Source organism: Hylobates moloch, unplaced genomic scaffold, assembly GCF_009828535.3.
Source record: "Hylobates moloch isolate HMO894 unplaced genomic scaffold, HMol_V3 SCAFFOLD_28, whole genome shotgun sequence".
In the NCBI taxonomy this organism is placed as follows: domain Eukaryota; kingdom Metazoa; phylum Chordata; class Mammalia; order Primates; family Hylobatidae; genus Hylobates; species Hylobates moloch.
The window spans coordinates 4041598-4059847 of NW_026652303.1; the positions used below are offsets into that span (position 1 = coordinate 4041598).

Here is an 18250-nt window from a genome sequence, read left to right on the forward strand (position 1 = left end):
GCGTGGTGGGATCTCGGCCCATTGTGGCCTCTGCCTTCCTCATTCAATCAATTCTCGTGCCTCAGCCTCTTGAGTTGCTGGGATTGTAGGCGCATGCCACCATGCCCAGCTAATTTTTGTATTTTTAGTAGAGACGGGGTTTCACTGTGTTGGCCAGGCTGGTCTCGAACTCCTGACCTCAAGTGATCCACCCGCCTGGCCTCCCAAAGTGCTGGGATTACAGGCATGAGCCACCACGCCTGGCCTATTTTGATTTTAACAGAAGCCCACTTTTGCTAATATTTTAGAATTAATATAAATCAATTCTTGGAGGTTTATAAGTTTGTCTCAGTTGCTGTCCAATTAATTATTAAAAATTTTTTTTAGAGACAAGATCTCACTGTGTCACCCAGCTGGAGTGCAGTGGTGTGATTGTAGCTCACTGCAACCTTGATCAGTTACTGTTTTAGCATGTTTAACTAAGAATAAAGTATGTCTTCTATGTTTCTCAGATTTTTTTTATTCTTTAAATATATACATCAGTAACTTCTGTCTTACAGAGTGGTCGAATAGGAGCAGATGAAGAAATTGATGATTTCAAAGGAAGATCAGCTGAGGAAGTAGAAGAAATAAAGGCAGAAAAAGAGGCTAAAACTCAGGCTATACTTTTGGAGATGGTAAGATAATTATCTTTGTTCAAATTGTTCTGTAATATATCTAATGATACTTACTGAGTGTTTATTTCTGGCTCTTCGGTAGTCTTAAAATATTAAAAATTGAGTTATGATTTTTTTCTGGTTTAAATTTGGTATGGCATAATAATAAATTGGCTCTACTGTGAAAATAAATTTGGCTCTACTGTCAATATAGTGCTAAGTGCCTTTTTAAACAGTGGGAAGTGGATCTCTAACTTATTAATTGAATTTCAGTTGTTTAATATTCATCTCATTTTTAAAGAGTGTTTAGCAGGCTGAATTTTATGTATATTAAAGAATAGTTCTTCATTGTACCACTCGAGTGTTAAGATTAAACAGAATGGTAGTTGTAGTGTAAAATAATGGGTAGAAACTGAGCACTCTAAAATATACTGCTTCTCTGTATTACTAACAACCTGAAGTCATTTGGGGAATAATAATTCAGTAGATGATTAATTGACCTACTTGGTATTATTTTCCATTTCTTATTTTTGTAGAATAGGCATACCTGTCATATCATAGATAATAAATATTGGAATGAATGGATAATAAAGTTACTATTTTATATAATAGAACTTTCAGATTTGTAGTCTGTTTTAAAGTTTATTTATTATTTTATAGAGACAGGGTCTCACTCTGTTGCTCAGGCTGGAGTACAGTGGTGTATGATCATAGCTTGCTGCAGCTTCCAACTCCTCAGCTCAAGCAATGCCCCTGCCTCAGCCTCCTGAGTTGCTGAGACCACAGTCGCACACCACAATGCCCTGCTAATTTTAAGATTTTTTTGTAGAGACAGGATCTCTCTATGTTGGCCAGGCTTAAGTTTATACTACCATCAACTGTCTGAATGAACAAATAGTAAAGGCTGTATAGTTCAAGAAAGCTTTACTGAAATTAAAAAAATTAATTGAAAATACACATTTTAATGAGCACACTGTGTATCTCAGAGTATTGACCCTGAACACCCAACAGCAAGACAAATTCTAAGAGAATTACTACACTTGAAAGGTATGTTGAACAACAACTGGGCAGAAAGAATAAGTTACTTATGAGGGAATGAATTTAGATTGTTATCAGACTTTTCAACAGCAACACTTTGGAAGTTTATGCCAGAAGAAAATAGATTAACATACTTTTTAAAACTTTTTGTTTTCAGATAATTTCAAATTTATGGAAAAAAGTACATAGAACTTCTATATACCTTTTACCCACATTCACCAATTTTTAACATTTTGCTACATCTGTTTTATGATTCTCTCTTTTTCTCTCTTTCTGATTATACAAGCACATAAACATACTTTTTTTTCTGGACTATTTGGCAGTAAGTTGCCTGTTATTTCCCTTTACCTCTTAATCAGTGTGTATTTCCTAAAAGCAACAGTATTCAGTGTGTATAACAATATGTACGTATTCACAGTGTAGTTATCAAAATCAGAAAATTTAGAAGTGACAGAAATTACAGTTTATAGGGCTGGGCACAGTGGCTCACGCCTGTAATCCCAGCACTTTGGGAGGCCGAGGCGGGTGGATCATGAGGTCAGGAGTTCGAGACCAGCCTGGCCAACATGGTGAAACTCCGTCTCTACTAAAAATACAAAAATTAGCTGGGTGTGGAGGCACGCGGCTGTAATCCCAGATACTTGGGAGGCTGAGGCAGGAGAATCGCTTGAACCCAGGAGGCGAAGGTTGCTGGGAGCTGAGATCGCACCATTGCACTCCAGCCTGGGCAACAGGGCGAGACTCCGTCTCAAAAAAAAGAAAAAAGAAATTACAGTTTCTATTCCAGTTTTGCCAGTTGTTTTAATAATATCTTTTATAATTGTTTCCTCCTCCAGACTAGAATCCAGCTCATGACTTATCATCTGTTGCATTTATTTTGTAGAATATTTTCCTTTTTTTTTTGTTTTTTGAGACGGAGTTTCTGTTGCCCAGGCTGGAGTGCAATGGCATGATCTTGGCTCACTGCAACCTCCACTTCCCGGGTTCAAGCGATTCACCTGCCTCAGCTTCCCAAGTAGCTGGGATTATAGGTGCCTGCCACCCATGCCTGGCTAATTTTTTTTTTTTTTTGAGACAGAATCTCGCTCTGTTATCCAGGCTGGAGTGCAGTGGCACGATCTCGGCTCACTGCAACCTCTGCCTCCCGTGTTCAAGCAATTCTCCTGCCTCAGGCTCCCGAGTAGCTGGGATTACAGGCGCCCGCCACCACATCCAGCTAATTTTTTGTAATTTTAGTAGAAACAGGGTTTCACTATGTTGCCCAGGCTGGTTTCGAACTCCTGAGCTCAGGCAATCCGCCTGCCTTGGCCTCCCAAAGTGCTGGGATTACAGGTGTGAGCCACTGTGCCCGCCCGAGCCCTCCCTTCTTATCTGCTTATCTATCCGTTCATTATCAGTGTCTCATGGATTCTTTTTTTGGCTTTGTTTTTAATAAATAGACAATTTGTAGAGCAATTTTAGAATTATAGAAAAACTGAACAGAAAGTACAGAGAGTTTCTAAGTACTCCCTCCCTCTTTCCCCCAGTCTTGCATTATTGTGACACATTTGTTAACAATTGATGAGCCAATATTGATACATTATTAACTAAAATCCATGATTTACATTAGATTTCAAGCTTTGTGTTGTACATTCTGTGGAACTGACAAATGTATGATAGCATGTATCTACCCTTACAGGATCATTCAAGGTAGTTTCACTGTCGAAAAAATCCCCTGGGCTCCACCTGTTCATCCCCACCCCCAACACCCAGTTCTTGGCAACTACTGATGTTTTTATTGTCTATATAGTTTTGGCATTTTCAAAATGTCATATAGTTGGAATTACAGTGTATGTAGCATTTTCAGACTGTCTTCTTTCACTTAGCAATATGCATTTAAGGTTCCACTGTGCCTTTTTTCTTTCTTCCCTTTCTTTTTTCTTTTCCTTTCTTTTCTTTCCCTCCTTTTTTTTTTTTTTTTTTTTTTTTGAGACAAGGTCTCGCTTTTGTTGCCAGGCTGGAGTGCAGTGGCGCGATCTCGGCTCACTGCAACCTCCGCCTCCCAGGTTCAAGAGATTGTCCTGCCTCAGCCTCCTGAGTAGCTGGGACTACAGGCACGTGCCACCACACCTGGCTAATTATTTTGTATTTTTAGTAGAGACGAGGTTTCACCACATTAGCCAGGATGGTCTTGATCTCTTGACCTCGTGATCTGCCCACCTCGGCCTCCCAAAGTGCTGGGATTACAGGCATGAGTCACCATGCCCGGCCCTTTTTTTTTTTTTTAATTTTTTAATTTGAGACAGGTTCTCACTCTGTTGCATGGACAGTGGCACAATAACAGCTCACTGCACCCTGACCTCCAGGGCTCAAGTGATCCTCCTACGTCAGCCTCACAAGTAGCTGGGACCACAGGCGTGTGCCACCACGCCCAGCTAATTTTATTTTTTGTAGAGACAGAGTCTCACTATGTTGCCCAGCCTGGGATTTCATTTCTTTTTTTTTTTTTTTTTTTTGAGAGAAAGTCTCACTCTGTCACCCAGGCTGGAGTGCAGTGGTGCTGTCATAGCTCACTATAACCTTGAACTTCTGAGATTGAGCAGTCTTCCTGCCTCAGCCTCTTGAGTAGCTGGGACTATAGGCACATGCCACCACACCTCGGTAATTTTTAAATTTTTTTGTAGAGATGGAGTCTTACGCATGTTGCTCAGGCTGATCCCAAACTCCTAGGTTCAAGTGATCCTCCTGCCTTGGCCTCCCAAAGTGTTGGGATTACAGGCATGAGCCACCATGCATGGCTGATAGCTCATTTCTTTTAATTGCTAAGTAATGTTTCATTGTATGGATGTATCACAGCTTGTTTATTTTTTACCTGTTGAAAGATACCTTGGTTGCTTCCAAGTTTTGGCAGTTGTGATTAAAGCTGCTGTAAACATTTGCATGCGGATTTTTGTGTAGGCATAAAGTTTCTATGCATTTGGGTAAATAGGAGTTCAGATGCTGGACTGAATGGTTTAGCTTTGTAAGAAACTGCCAAACTGTCTTCTAAAGTGGCTTTACATTTTACATTCCTACCAGCAATGAATGAGGGTTTCTTTTGCCTCACATCCTTGCCAGCATTTGCTGATGGTATTGTTTTGGATTTTAGTCACTCTAAAAGGTGATCCTGTGTCCTTTTGATTTTATTAACATGTTTCATCTTCTGTTTTCTAAGAATATCTGTTTCTCTTACCTTATTTGCATTTGTTTGTAATATAGTGATAATTCAGCTAGTGTTTTGTAAAATTAGTTTTGAATCTCATAGCTTTTATGAATGTTTTAAATTTCCTAATAGTATTTTAAAGTTAGCTCTGACCGAGTACTATAGCAAGTTCTTTTTTGACTCATTAACTTTTTTTCTTATTTGTGCTTCCTTTCTGCCATTATAGGTGCTTTGGAGGATTTTTACTAATTTGCTCTTCTCCTTCTGTGTTTTGACACTCTTTTTTCTTTTTTAGAGGCAGGGTCTTACTCTGTTTTCTAGGCTGGAGTGCAGTGATGTGATCATAGCTCATGCTGCCTCAAAAACTCTGGAACCCAAGCAGTCCATCCAACCTTCTGAATAGCTAGGACTACTCACACTGCCATGCCTGGCTAATTTTTAAATTTACTATAGAGACAAGGTCTTACTATGTTGCGTGGGCTGGTCTCAAACTCCTGGCTTCAAGAGATCCTCCTTCCTCAGCCTCCCAAAGTGTTGGGATTACAGGTGTGAGCTATCATGCCTGGCTGTGATACTTCTTATTGGACATAATGTTGTCTTTTAATAGACTTCAGAAACATTGAGGAGATCTTACTGGCTGTGTTGCTTCTTACTGTTTTTTTATTTTCAAGATTTTGGGGGGAAGGGCATGTTTATCCAAGAGGAGACACTTTACAGGTGATCTTATCAGAAATAATCTCTGAGAGAGTGTTTGAATATATGTATAAAGGGATGTTGTTGCCCCATCTAAATGTGACAGAGTTGCATACATATATGGTAAAACTCTGATGATATGCAAGGAAATGACTAAAAAGGAAAACCAAAAAGCAGAGTATTTGTTGTCTCTGATGAGGAGGCAGAGGGAGAATGGGATAGGTGACATTTTAGTTCTTAAGGTAGGTGGTAGCATCATAGTGGTTTTTATTTTTAAGCTTACTGACTTACATGTACTTTACATAAATTCTTATCCTTTAAAAAATATATCAAATACTTGAAAAAAGACGAAGTAGGGGTAAAATTAGGCTTTGAAGCCAGATAAATGTAGGTTCAGATCCCAGCTCTGTTGTTTACCACTGTGTGGCCTTGGGCAAGTTACTTGTTTAACCTTTTAAATTTCACTTTACTTGTCTTTATTTTATTTGTTTATTTATGAGATGGAACCTTGCTCTGTCGCCCAGGCTGGGGTGAAGTGGCGTTAGCTCACTGCAACCTCCGCCTCCTGGGTTCAAGCGATTCTACTGCCTCAGTGTCCTGAGTAGTTAGGACTACAGGTGCACACCACCACGCCCGTTTAATTTTTGTATTTTTAGTAGAGATGGGGTTTCACCATGTTGGCCAGGCTGGTCTTGAACTCCTGACCTCAGGTGGTCCACCCGCCTCGGCCTCCCAAAGTGCTGGGATTACAGGCGTGAGCTACCATGCCCGGCCACTTTACTTGTCTTTAAAATGGAAATTGCAGGATTGTTTCAAGAATTAGCGTAATAGATCTGAAGCCCCAAGCACTGTTCACACAAAGTATGAGTTATTTAAATATTAGCTATCAACACTGTTAAGAATAGGAACAGTGTAGTTCAAATTTTGAAATCTTATTTGGATTTCTTTTCCAGAGCCTGCAGTTTGTAATATAAATTTAGATGTTTTAAGGAAATCAGCATTGTGGGATTGGGTAGGATTTAGAATGGAAACTAAATAGGAATTGATTTATGTTTTTGTTTGTTTGTAATTTAGGTGGGAGACCTACCTGATGCAGATATTAAACCTCCAGAAAATGTACTGTTTGTGTGTAAATTGAACCCAGTGACCACAGATGAGGATCTGGAAATCATATTCTCTAGATTTGGGCCAATAAGAAGGTAATCCTTAGAATTAGTGAAAGAGATATTTAGAAAAACTAGGTATTAGTTGGTGGTTTTCTAATGACATATTTTGATGATTCTGTGAATTCTAGGCGAATTTTGTACCGGTGAATTTTTACAAGTGAGTCTGGACAGTAGGGAAGAAAAGTATATATGTGTGTGTATGCATACATACGTACATACATACACACACACACACAGATAAATAATTGAATCTCCCACTCTCAACACATTTTCACTCTAAAACAGGAAATGAATGGAACGATTTAAATCTAGTTGTGTAATATTCTCAACAGCCTTCTTTAATATTTAAAATATTTATCTCATTCAACTCCTGGAATTACCAGCAATTTATGTCAAAATTAATTTAAAACTAAATTTTCTAAAATTTTTCTTTTGGTTAGTTTTCCCTGGATTAATGAAAAAGTCTATGAAGCTAGTATTTCTGTGAGGAAGGGGACTATTTTGTAATTGATTAAAAAGTATTATATTTAGGGTTTCCTTTTGTTTCAGGGATTTTATTTATTTATTTATTTTTTTTTGAGAGAGAGTCTCACTCTGTTGCCCAGGCTGGAGTGCAGTGACGTGATCTCAGCTCACTGCAACCTCTGCCTCCCGGGTTCAAGTGATTCTTCTGCCTCAGCCTCCCGAGTAGCTGGGACTACAGGCATGCGCCAACACGCCCAGCTAATTTTTGTATTTTCAGTAGAGATGGGGTTTCACCATATTGGCCAAGCTGGTCTCGAACTCCTGACCTTGTGATCCGTCCATCTTGGCTTCCCAAAGGGCTGGGGTTATAGGTGTGAGCCACTGCGCCCGGCCTCATTTCAGGTTTTTAAAATGAGACTTATGACACTTGGGGAAAGGGACAAGCCAGGTGCTTTCAACTTCAGCTTATTGGCTTTTTCACTTGGTTATTATGGTATATTAGTTCTGTAATTAACATTGTGCTTACAGTGTTAAATTTGAGCTTGATTTATATTAAAATTCAAAAATTTCAAAGCTTAAACTTACTAAACATTTATATATGTATGAGTATGCATACATTATTCTACAGTAATGTTAGATATTCTATAATTCGTCTATATTTGGACCAGAAAAGTGTTGTGATTTTAAAAGTCTTTAGCAGTAGTTTACTTTTGCCAAAGGAAAATTAAATATTCTTACTTCAGTGCTTAAGGGAATTTACGACTGTAGGCCTACATAAGGCGCTTAGAGTAGAATTTAGATCATTTAGTTACTGCTCTGGTGAACTATTTTTAAAAAAGAATTGTTACTAAATGAATTTGGGAAAATAATCTATGAATTTAACTTTGCCTTGTAATAACTGACTGACTTCTTCTGCAGTTATGAAGAGTGAGAGTGAATGCTTTCTTCCTTTTTATTTTTTAAAGTCACTTTTAAATACTTTCTTTCAGTTGTGAAGTTATCCGAGACTGGAAGACAGGAGAGTCCCTCTGTTATGCTTTTATTGAATTTGAAAAGGTATGTCATAATACAGACATAAGTTTGGTATTTATTTGCTTTTATATGATACTAAAATGTGAAAAATTATAGAACTTTTTCTAGTTTCTAGAATTGCCCTTTCGTTTGGCAGTCCCCAAAATTAAGTTTATTGTATCTATATAGGGGATAAGTTCAACATCTGTTGATGTTAACCTACGTACTTTTACTTTAGGTTCAGGTGCAATCTGCATGAAAGTATCTTTAGAACTTTTTTTTTTTTGAGACAGGGTCTCACTCTGTTGCCCAGGCTGGAGTGCAGTGGCACAATCTCAGCTCACTGCAGCCTCCGCGTCTTGGTTCAAGCGATTCTCTTGCCTCAGCCTCCCGAGTAGCTGGGATTACAGGTGCCCACCACCACGCCCTGCTAATTTTTTTGTATTTTTAGTAGAGACGGGGTTTCGCCATATTGGCCAGGCTGGTCTTGAACTCCTGACCTCAAGCAATCGACCTGCCTCGGCCTCCCAAAGTGCTGGGATTACAGGCATAAGCCACCACACCCAGCCAATCTTAGAACTTTTTAAGTTCTAAGTAAAGCCCTTTAGAGACTCAATAATTTTTCCCTGTTACTTAAGTAGAGATAAAATTGAGTAATAGAGAACTGAACTGGATGCTAAGATTTAGATATTAATATATCTTTTGTCACTAGCCAGCTATTGTATGATACTTGGCAGTTTAGTTAACCATTCTTTCTAGGTCTTACCTTCTTATAAATAAAACTTGGGTAATAGATTAGATGGTCCCTTCTAGAGCTGTAATAATGATAGCTTATGTTGCTTAAATATTTACTTTAAGCTAGGCATTATGTTACTTTTGCTGCATTTAATCCTCACAGTTCTGTAAGATAGGGACCATCCCCTTTTCCAAATAAGTTAACTGAGACAGATAATGCTAATGTGACTTGTTCAAAATCACACACCTAGTGAATGAATGTCATAGCTGGGATTTGAACTCAGATATGTCTGACTCTGTTCCCATTGAGTTTGCACTATGCTATGGTATGCTCTTTTTTAATGCAACTTTGGACTCATATGTATCCAGTAGTAGCTCATTCTGAGTTCTAATTATTACAAAGCATTTATGGAATACCTTTTATGTTTTCAGACACAGCAATAAGGCCTAGGGATACAAGATGAATCATGGAGGGTTGAGGAAGATAGACACATAAAGTTATATGTAGGCACTGTGTCAGATGTACCAGAAATGATACTTACAAGGTACATTGGGGCCAGCAGAAAGACCTTTACCTTTGGTTTGCTGTGAAAACTTGTAGACCTGCACTAGCATTCTATCATTGACTCTATAGAATCTGTTATTTATTTTCTCACAAATAAAATTTCATTTGTAGCACATAGACTAATGACTGCCCATGTTTTGAGTTTTTTGCCGCTATGCCATTTTCTTTTTTTTTTTTAATTTTTTTATTTTTTTGAAACAGAGTTTTGCTTTGTCATCCAGGCTGGAGTGTAGTTGCATGATCTCAGCTCACTGCAACCTCTGCCTCCCAGTTTCAAGTGATTCTCATGCCTCAGCATCCCAAGTAGCTGGGATTACAGGTGCTTGCCACCACACCTGGCTCATTTTTGTATTTTTAGTAGATACAGGGTTTTATGACGTTGGCCAGGCTGGTCTTGAACTCTTGACCTCAAGTGATCCACCTGCCTTGACCTCCCAAAGTGCTGGAATTATAGGCTTGAGCCACTCCACCTGCTGTTTTGCTTTTTTATTGATCTCTAAGGATTCTTTACATTTTCTGGATGCAAGCTCTTTTTTTATTATGTGTGATACAGATATCTTTTCTGTGGATTTCCTTTTACTTTTTTTTGTTTTTTAAGGGACAGGATCACTCTGTGTTGCCCAGGCTGGACTTGAGCTCATGGGCTCAAGTGATTCTCCAATTTTAGCTCCTCCGTAACTGGGACCACAGGCATGCCTTTTTCCTTTCTTAATGGTGTCTTTTTATAAACAAATTTCTAATTTTAATGGTTCAGTTTGTCACTATTTTTCTTCCTTTTTAGTGGCCTATTTAAAAAATATTTGCCCACTTCAAAGACATGAGGATGTTCTCCTGTATTATTTTTAGAAGCTTTGTTGTGGAATTGTTTCCCATTCAATTCTGTAATTTGCTTTTGGTGTATGTGTATTACATTGTTTCGTTTTTCATACATTGGATTGCCAAGTGACACTCAGCACCATTTATTTAAAAGGTTGTCCTGGCCGGGCGTGGTGGCTTACGCCTGTAATCCCAGCACTTTGGGAGGCCGAGGTGGGTGGATCACGAGGTCAAGAGATCGAGACCATCCTGGCCAACATGGTGAAACCCCATCTCTACTACAAATACAAAAATTAGCCGGGCGTGGTGGTACGCGCCTGTAGTCCCAGCTACTCGGGAGACTGAGGCAGGAGAATTGCTTGAACTCGGGAGGCAGAGGTTGCAGTGAGCCAAGATTGCACCACTGCACTCCAACCTGGCAACAGAGCAAGACTCCGTCTCAAAAAAATAATAAATAAATAAAAGGTTGTCCTTTTTCTCTGAGGTCTCCACTGATGAAAAAAATAAAATAATAAAAAAAGTTGTCCTGCCCCACAGCTCTGTAGTACCACTTTTGTTATAAATCAGGTATCCATATATGTATAGAGTCTGTTTCTAGACGCTATACTGTTGCACTGATCTATTTGTCTATTCATATACCACTGTTACATTTTGTTAATCACTATAGGTTTATAATGTCTTGATAACTGTGAGTCTTCCAACTTTGTTGTTTTTGAAGATTGTCATAGCTGTTTTTGACTTTTGAATATTTATATATATTTTTGAATCAGTTTTTCAATTTTGAAGAGATTTCTTAACTATTATTTAGGTGTAAGTAAATTGAGTATTTGCAAATACTATCCTTCTGAAAAGGTGATCTTCAGAGCTTTCTCTTTGGGGATATAGCATGGTGATAGAATTATGCCTGCCTGAAAATAATCAGTCAGATTCATGAAACATACACTGATTGCCTACTTTTTAGATACCATGCCATATGATGTTCTAAATGATGTAGTTACAAAGACGAATCAAGCTTTGTCTATATCTTCATGGATTTTATAATCATTTAATTATTGACACATGTAATAAATATGATTATAACTATTTTATCTGCTTCTCTTTGGATTATCTCTAGTAAGAATAAGTTTCCAGGAATGTACAAAAAATTGATCAGTACTGAGTTGAAATATGTCACTGTCAGTGTCAGAAACAGGGATTTAGAATTCTGAAGTTACCGACAGGAAGGATTCTTGTGTAGCACAGACCTTGGTATTGCAGGCTCACAGTTCATTATCTAAAACCCTTGAGAATAACTAGGCTTCCTAATACAGAATTTTTCAGAATTCAGAAAGGTAATACTGTATATATGCATACACACACATACACATTACATCTGTGATTATGTAATACCTTTCTGGGTCAGCATTCCATAATCTGTCACAAAAGTATTTCTGCAGTGAAACAAATGAATATTCATACTAAGTGGATAAAAAATGGTCATAACCTACCATTAGGTCCGGTGTTACTGCCAAATTAATTTTAACACCAAACTTATGAAAACAACTTTCACTTTTCAGGATGTTTTTGAATTTTGAGTAAAAAGGATTGTGAACTTGTATAATACAGTCAGTAAGTGTATATTTATCTGTTCACTACAGTTGGACTGCCTCTTTAAAATCCTAGCTCTGACCCTTGCCAACAACTTCTATACTTCTCTAAACTTCTGTTTTCTCATTAAGAAAATGGATAGTACCTCATGGGGTTGTTACCAGAGGTATTTGAGGTAATAGATACAAAGCATTTAACAGCATTGGGTGTGTAATAAGTATTCAAACATTAATTTTTGTAACAACAAACTTTTTGTATTTTCAGTATTCTAGCTACAGAAATCTTTTCCATAAAGGTTTATGCTTGAGTTTTTATAATTACTATCAGGAAGAAGATTGTGAGAAAGCATTCTTCAAAATGGACAATGTGCTTATAGATGACAGAAGAATACATGTGGATTTTAGCCAGTCTGTTGCAAAGGTTAAATGGAAAGGAAAAGGTATGGTGGTTTATCTTTTGTTTTTGTTCTGCCTTTTTTTGTTGGTGAGATGGAGTCTCGCTCTGTTGCCCAGGGTGGAGTGCAGTGGCACGATCTTGGTTCACTGCAACCTGTGTCTCCCACATTCAAGCCATTCTCATGCCTCAGCCTCCCAAGTAGCTGGGATTACAAGCATGTGCCACCAAGCCCAGCTAATTTTTGTATTTTTAGTAGAGGTGGGGTTTCACCACATTGGCCAGGCTGGTCTCGAACTCCTGACCTCAGGTAATCCACCGCCTTGGCCTCCCAAAGTGCTGGGATTACAGGCGTGAGCCACTGCGTCCGGCCTTGTTTTTGTTCTGCTTTTCATGTTTGTATGAGCCTTTTATTGAGTGCTGTTAATTAGGAGAAATATTAATTGATGTAACTCCTGCCATTTATAATTTTACAAACCTGCCATCTGGAATCTGAGGTAGAGTGTGTGTGTGTGTGTGTGTGTGTGTGTGTGCGCGCGCCTGTGCGTGTATTTTAAACTGATGAAAAATTATATTTTCTATGTTTGACTATATTATAAATTACTAATAATTACCCACTGCAGACATGATATGTTTCCAAAGTAATTATTTTGACTTTATGGTGTTTTGAGTCTTTTAGGTGCACAACTTAAATTTTTTTTAAGTTTGTTTTAGTTGTCATATGATGCAAAATAGACAAGGTCCATGGAAAGGTAGATAAAAGTCTCATTCATTCCTGCTCGTCATCTATCTAATTTCTCTTCCAGAGTAACCATTATTACCTATTGGTACTAACTTTCCCCTACATTTTTTTTTTTGAGACGGAGTCTTGCTCTGTCACCCAGGCTGGAGTGCAGTGGCCCGATCTCAGCTCACTGCAAGCTCCGCCTCCCGGGTTCACGCCATTCTCCTGCCTCAGCCTCTCCGAGTAGCTGGGACTACAGGCGCCCGCCACCACGCCCGGCTAATTTTTTTGTATTTTTAGTAGAGACGGGGTTTCACTGTGGTCTCGATCTCCTGACCTCGTGATCCGCCCGCCTCGGCCTCCCAAAGTGCTGGGATTATAAGCGTGAGCCACCGCGCCCGGCCTCCCCTACATTTTTTGAATACATATGTGCATATATATATATGTGTGTGTGTGTGTGTGTGTGTGTGTTTGTGTGTATATATATATATGATTTTCTCCTTTTAAAAAGGAAAATACAAAACAAAGGATGCAGGCTATACATACTGTTTTTGTACCTTGCATTTTTCAATTAACAGTGTATCTAAGAGATCAGTTCATATCAGTATATAAAATGAACCAGCCCTGTTAATGGGTTTTCTAAATGTTTACTCTTCCATGTCCATAGCCATATGTTCCACCTTTGTACATATTGCATTTCCCACATACACATACATGTATGTCAAATACATTCCTGGTAGCATGTCAGTCTTAAAAGTTGGGTCTCTCATTTGTTGAAATAATACAAGTTTTTGGTTTTTGATGCAGTGTTTTTAAAAGGTTTCACTTTGGTACTTACTCACATGTAATGCTAAATTTTACTGGGAATTTCAGGGTTACTTTCTTTTTCTATAACACTTATTTCCCATGATTTTAATGAACTTTTTTTTTGTCTGTTTTTAGTAAGAAAGAAAAACACTATTTAGTTGTGAATTGCTGAATTGTTTGGTGGATTCTGTTACCTTATGGGAGTTCAGAGAAGGAAGAAATTATTAATGTGAATAAAGTAGGCAAGGAATGCTGAGTGGAAGCTGTGATCTCTGTGATAAGGGAGAGGGTGACTTGGATTGGAGTTCCATGTACTATTAGTTTCTCCTGCGAAACCTTACCTCCTCCTAGAACACATGGCTAGTTTTTGACAGTGCTGTTTGAGTGATTTGTGAAAACTAAATTGAAGTACTAAGATTTTTTTCCACATATGAAAATTACAACTTTGTGAACAAAAGATTCCAGTAAGTGTATTCAGAAGTGTTGGTGAGCTGCTGGCCTGATGCAGTGTAGTTCTGGCCGGTAGTAGTGCCCGGTGGCTCTTAGGTAGAGCTTTGCTTCCAAAGAGCTAGTTTAATTGTATCATTTGGGAAGTGTGTGAAGTATTATAATTCCTCATTATAGATATGGAATTTGAGGCATAATCTTGAGACATGATTTACCTAGAGTCACATACACAGATGATTTAGACCCTAAATTTGGTTTGCTTTTTTACCCTCTCAATCCTATCTTCTTCTCAACCCATCTACCCATCGAATAAATAATACTACTTTCTTGTGACTTTTAAATAAATGTCTTCATGTTTTTTCCTAGGATAAAATGTCACATAGGAGGGAGAAGCTTTGGTTTTGTATATGCCATCATAAACATACAGTTTATTATTATTCTCAGTTAATTTTGAAATAATTATATGTTACTGATTCACATTTATAAACTTAATGTGTATAATGTGCCATTCACAGCACTAAGTACTTTCCTTTATAGTCTGATGATTCCAGCAACTCTGTGAAATGTTGGTATTATTTTTAGTTTATAAATGAAGATAATGTAAATAAAGGTAATGAATTGCAGAGAAGTGGTGTCTTACCTAGGACCTCCCACTACAGTCAAGAACCTCTTAGGTTAATCTGGTGCCCTTTCTGTTATATGGTAACTGCTTCATCCATAGTGAGACTTTTAATGGCAGGCAGATGGCAAATAATTTTTCAATGATAAATGATGGCTGTTTGTTACTGTTACCAGGTATTTTATCTCTTGGAGTAGACTGTTTCACATTTATGGGAAACATTGCTGGCCATTTTTGTTTCTGGAGTCTCTGGAATTGACAAATAGATTGATCTTGTCTTTTTTGCTTACCCTATAGGTCCCCCTTTAAAACCCTGACGATCAAGGTATACATAGGATTCCCAGTCAAAACCTCTGTCTATACCTCCAGTTTGTTTTACTTCTACATTTAATCTAGGACCCTTCTGTAGGAAGTCTTTCTACAAACAGCATTTCCTAGTGGTGTAGCTGAGGGATAGGAAAGGCAGGGCAGTCAACAGGTCTGGGACATGGATACGAACTGAATTCTCATCTGGTAGGAGACTTCAAAATTGAATTCTCATCTGATAGGAGACTAGACTTGAGAGTAGAGAGGCTGCATTGAATGCTCTTCCTTTCTGGCCCTACCAAGCTAGTTAGAATAAGCAGTAGGTCCTATTTTCCTGAAGGGATTTTTGGCACTTGGGAGGAATAAAGTTGCCCCTAAGTTAGAATTTCAAAGTAGAGACAGTTTGTCTTTGGTGCTATTACCCACCCTCTCCTCTCACAGTTGTTTGGTGATCTTCTGCACATCCTGCCCTCTTCTATTTGCCTGATGCTCTGTTGCCATTTGGCAGCAGAGTATCTCTTGTTAAATCTTTTTTTTTTTTTTTGAAACGGAGTTTCGCCCTGTCGCTCAGGCTGGAGTGCAGTGGCACAATCTCGGCTCACTGCAACCTCTGCCTCCCAGGTTCATGCGATTCTCCTGCCTCAGCCTCCCGAGTAGATGGGATTACAGGCACACACTATCTTGTTAGATCTTTAAAAGGTCTCTTAATGTTTCACTTCTCTCAAACTTAAGTCTTTCAGATCTTAAACTCAGGTCCCAAATCCTCAGTTTTCCATTGGACTTAATGTTCTCATGGGCTCAATGGCTCTACGTGAACACGGCATTTGTGTGTAATTTATTTTCAAGTTTGATGTTGTAATATTCACATATATCGTTAGGTGGCAGCATGTGGCTACCTAGCAAAAATGGATGTCTGATTTCAGTTAAATTAGTAATGGAGATGGAATTACTATGATTCTTTTGTTCCCTTTTTCTGTCTCTCGATGTATGCCATTTATAAAATAGCTCTTATACTTTTTATAAAATATTGTTCTTGATTAGGTGGTTTTTTTACTAAGCTCTTTTTTTCTTTTCTTAATAAATAGGTGGGAAATACACCAAGAGTGATTTCAAGGAGTATGAAAAAGAACAGGATAAACCATCTAATTTGGTTCTGAAAGATAAAGTAAAGCCCAAACAGGAGTATCCTTACCAAGAATCAGTTAGTTAATATGTATTGACCATCTGCTATGTGTAGAGTACTGTGTGATGTGTTATGAAAAGTCACAAAAGCTATAGAAGGCAAAGTTCCTGAATCCAGATTGTTTGTGAGGAAGTAACTTAGTTTATCATTATCTCCTTTCAAGATCTTACATATACTTTGCTTTTTCACTATACTGTAGTGTATGGAGAAAGTTAAGGTTGAAAGAAATCTGTAGCCTAATTCTTTTATTAATACTTTCCTACTCTAGGTTAAGTACTTTCCTACTTACCATATTCTCAGAAGATCTTCAGGTAAGATTTGTATTTTCTTTTTGGGGGGCTTTCCTGCAAAAACCGGAAAGCCTGCTAGGCAAATTCTAGAAGAGCTGTAACACTAGCTTTGTATTTTCTATATGTAATTGTAATGTTTTCTATTCCTCATAATCAGAAATTTATTATTGCTAAGCTGATTCCTTTGTGCTAACTGCTGTTATGTTTAACTTCCTTATCTAGATTACAAAATCCCATTGTTCTCTGTTACAATGTTAGGTTACTTCTTTCGGTATAGTATATTGTAATTTCAACAACAAATATTTATTGGGCTACTACTGAGTGCAAGAGTTCACTTTTGTAGGATTAAAAAGAAATCCATTGACTTGACCGTTTACTTCAGATTCTTCCAAGTTTTAGGTTGAGTCATGTAAAAAGTAATGAAACATACTGTTTATATTATGACATTTAAATTTGTTCACTAATTTTTCCCATTATAAATATATCACTCCACACATTGCAAGAGTTATTTCTTTTGTGATTCTTTCTGGTAAATGGTGTCTTTGTTTCCTAGTTTCTATTGGTATTTCAGGGATTTTTTTTCCACATATGTAGACATTTCTTTTCCAAGTACTCATCAAGAAAGATGAATATCAGGTTGACTTGGTCTGCATTCATGTTTTAAGATGTGTTGATTGTCTGTAATGTATAAAGCATTGTGAGGTGTTAGAACTGGATAAAGTCTGAAGAAAGCTGATAAAATCAGCATAAGAAGAGGCTTTCACATGCAGACAGACCAAATAAGAAGCTGAGATTTGGTCAGAAAAGATCAACATTCAAGGGCATATGATTGAAAGCTCAAAATCATAAAAGGTATGAATGGAATACATTTGATATTTATTTACCAAATCTTTGAAATTAAATTTAGGCTTATTACTAATAACTATAGCTGGAAGAAGGGGAATTTTAAGTTTTCTTTAATTTTAATTAATTGAAACAACCACACATATACCTATATGGAATAGTGTAGCTTCTAGCCTTTTGAAGTTGATGCAAAAGAGAGAAATGCCATTAGGGGATAGTCTGATGTGCAGATAAGTTGTCTTAAGTTAGTTAAGAAGGCATGGTGGCATCTACTTTATGGGCCTTAAGAGAAAGAGAAATTACTGAAAGTATAGATTATTAGTAAGAAGAATCAAAAATAGAAGTAGGAGAAGGAAATAACTTGGCCCAACTAGACCTCAGGGAAGAAATTGGAGATAAGAGGGCAGTGAGCTCACAAATTTGTGTTTTATTCAAAGGGAGAGGGATTTGATGTCTTCTAAAAGTGTTGATTTTAGTGGTAAGTACAAGATAGTGGGTGAGGAAGCAAGAGATGTAAGTGTCTTGAGGGTATGACAGGTAATCAGCAGATACTTAGTAGCATCTATTGCATACCCAGTTTAGCAATGAAAGATATTCAGTTCCTGCCCACATAGAACTTACGTTTTACTGTTGGGGTGGGAAAAAAAAAAAACCAGACATTAAATAATTACCATTCTAAATATGTCTAACTTATTGCAAATAAATATTGCAAAGGGATATGGGACTCATAATAGGGGGCGAGAGGT

The 18250-nt window shown here is 37.7% G+C and overlaps 1 protein-coding gene and 1 non-coding gene across 3 annotated transcripts in view; one reads left to right on the plus strand and one right to left on the minus strand.

Moving 5' to 3' along the window:
- LOC116463177 (peptidyl-prolyl cis-trans isomerase-like 4) overlaps nt 1–18250 on the plus strand; it is a 41170-nt gene that overhangs the window by 11921 nt on the left and 10999 nt on the right. For both annotated transcript variants that reach the window (XM_032146167.3, XM_058434497.1), the window contains 5 exons: nt 540–656; nt 6622–6746; nt 8168–8234; nt 12220–12331; nt 16274–16370. In XM_032146167.3, coding sequence (XP_032002058.1) covers nt 540–656; nt 6622–6746; nt 8168–8234; nt 12220–12331; nt 16274–16370 — 518 coding nt within the window. The remainder of the gene's footprint in view (nt 1–539; nt 657–6621; nt 6747–8167; nt 8235–12219; nt 12332–16273; nt 16371–18250) is intronic.
- LOC116463197 (U7 small nuclear RNA) lies at nt 16706–16767 on the minus strand. Its single transcript, XR_004246609.1, has one exon. It is a non-coding gene; the product is annotated as a U7 small nuclear RNA (small nuclear RNA).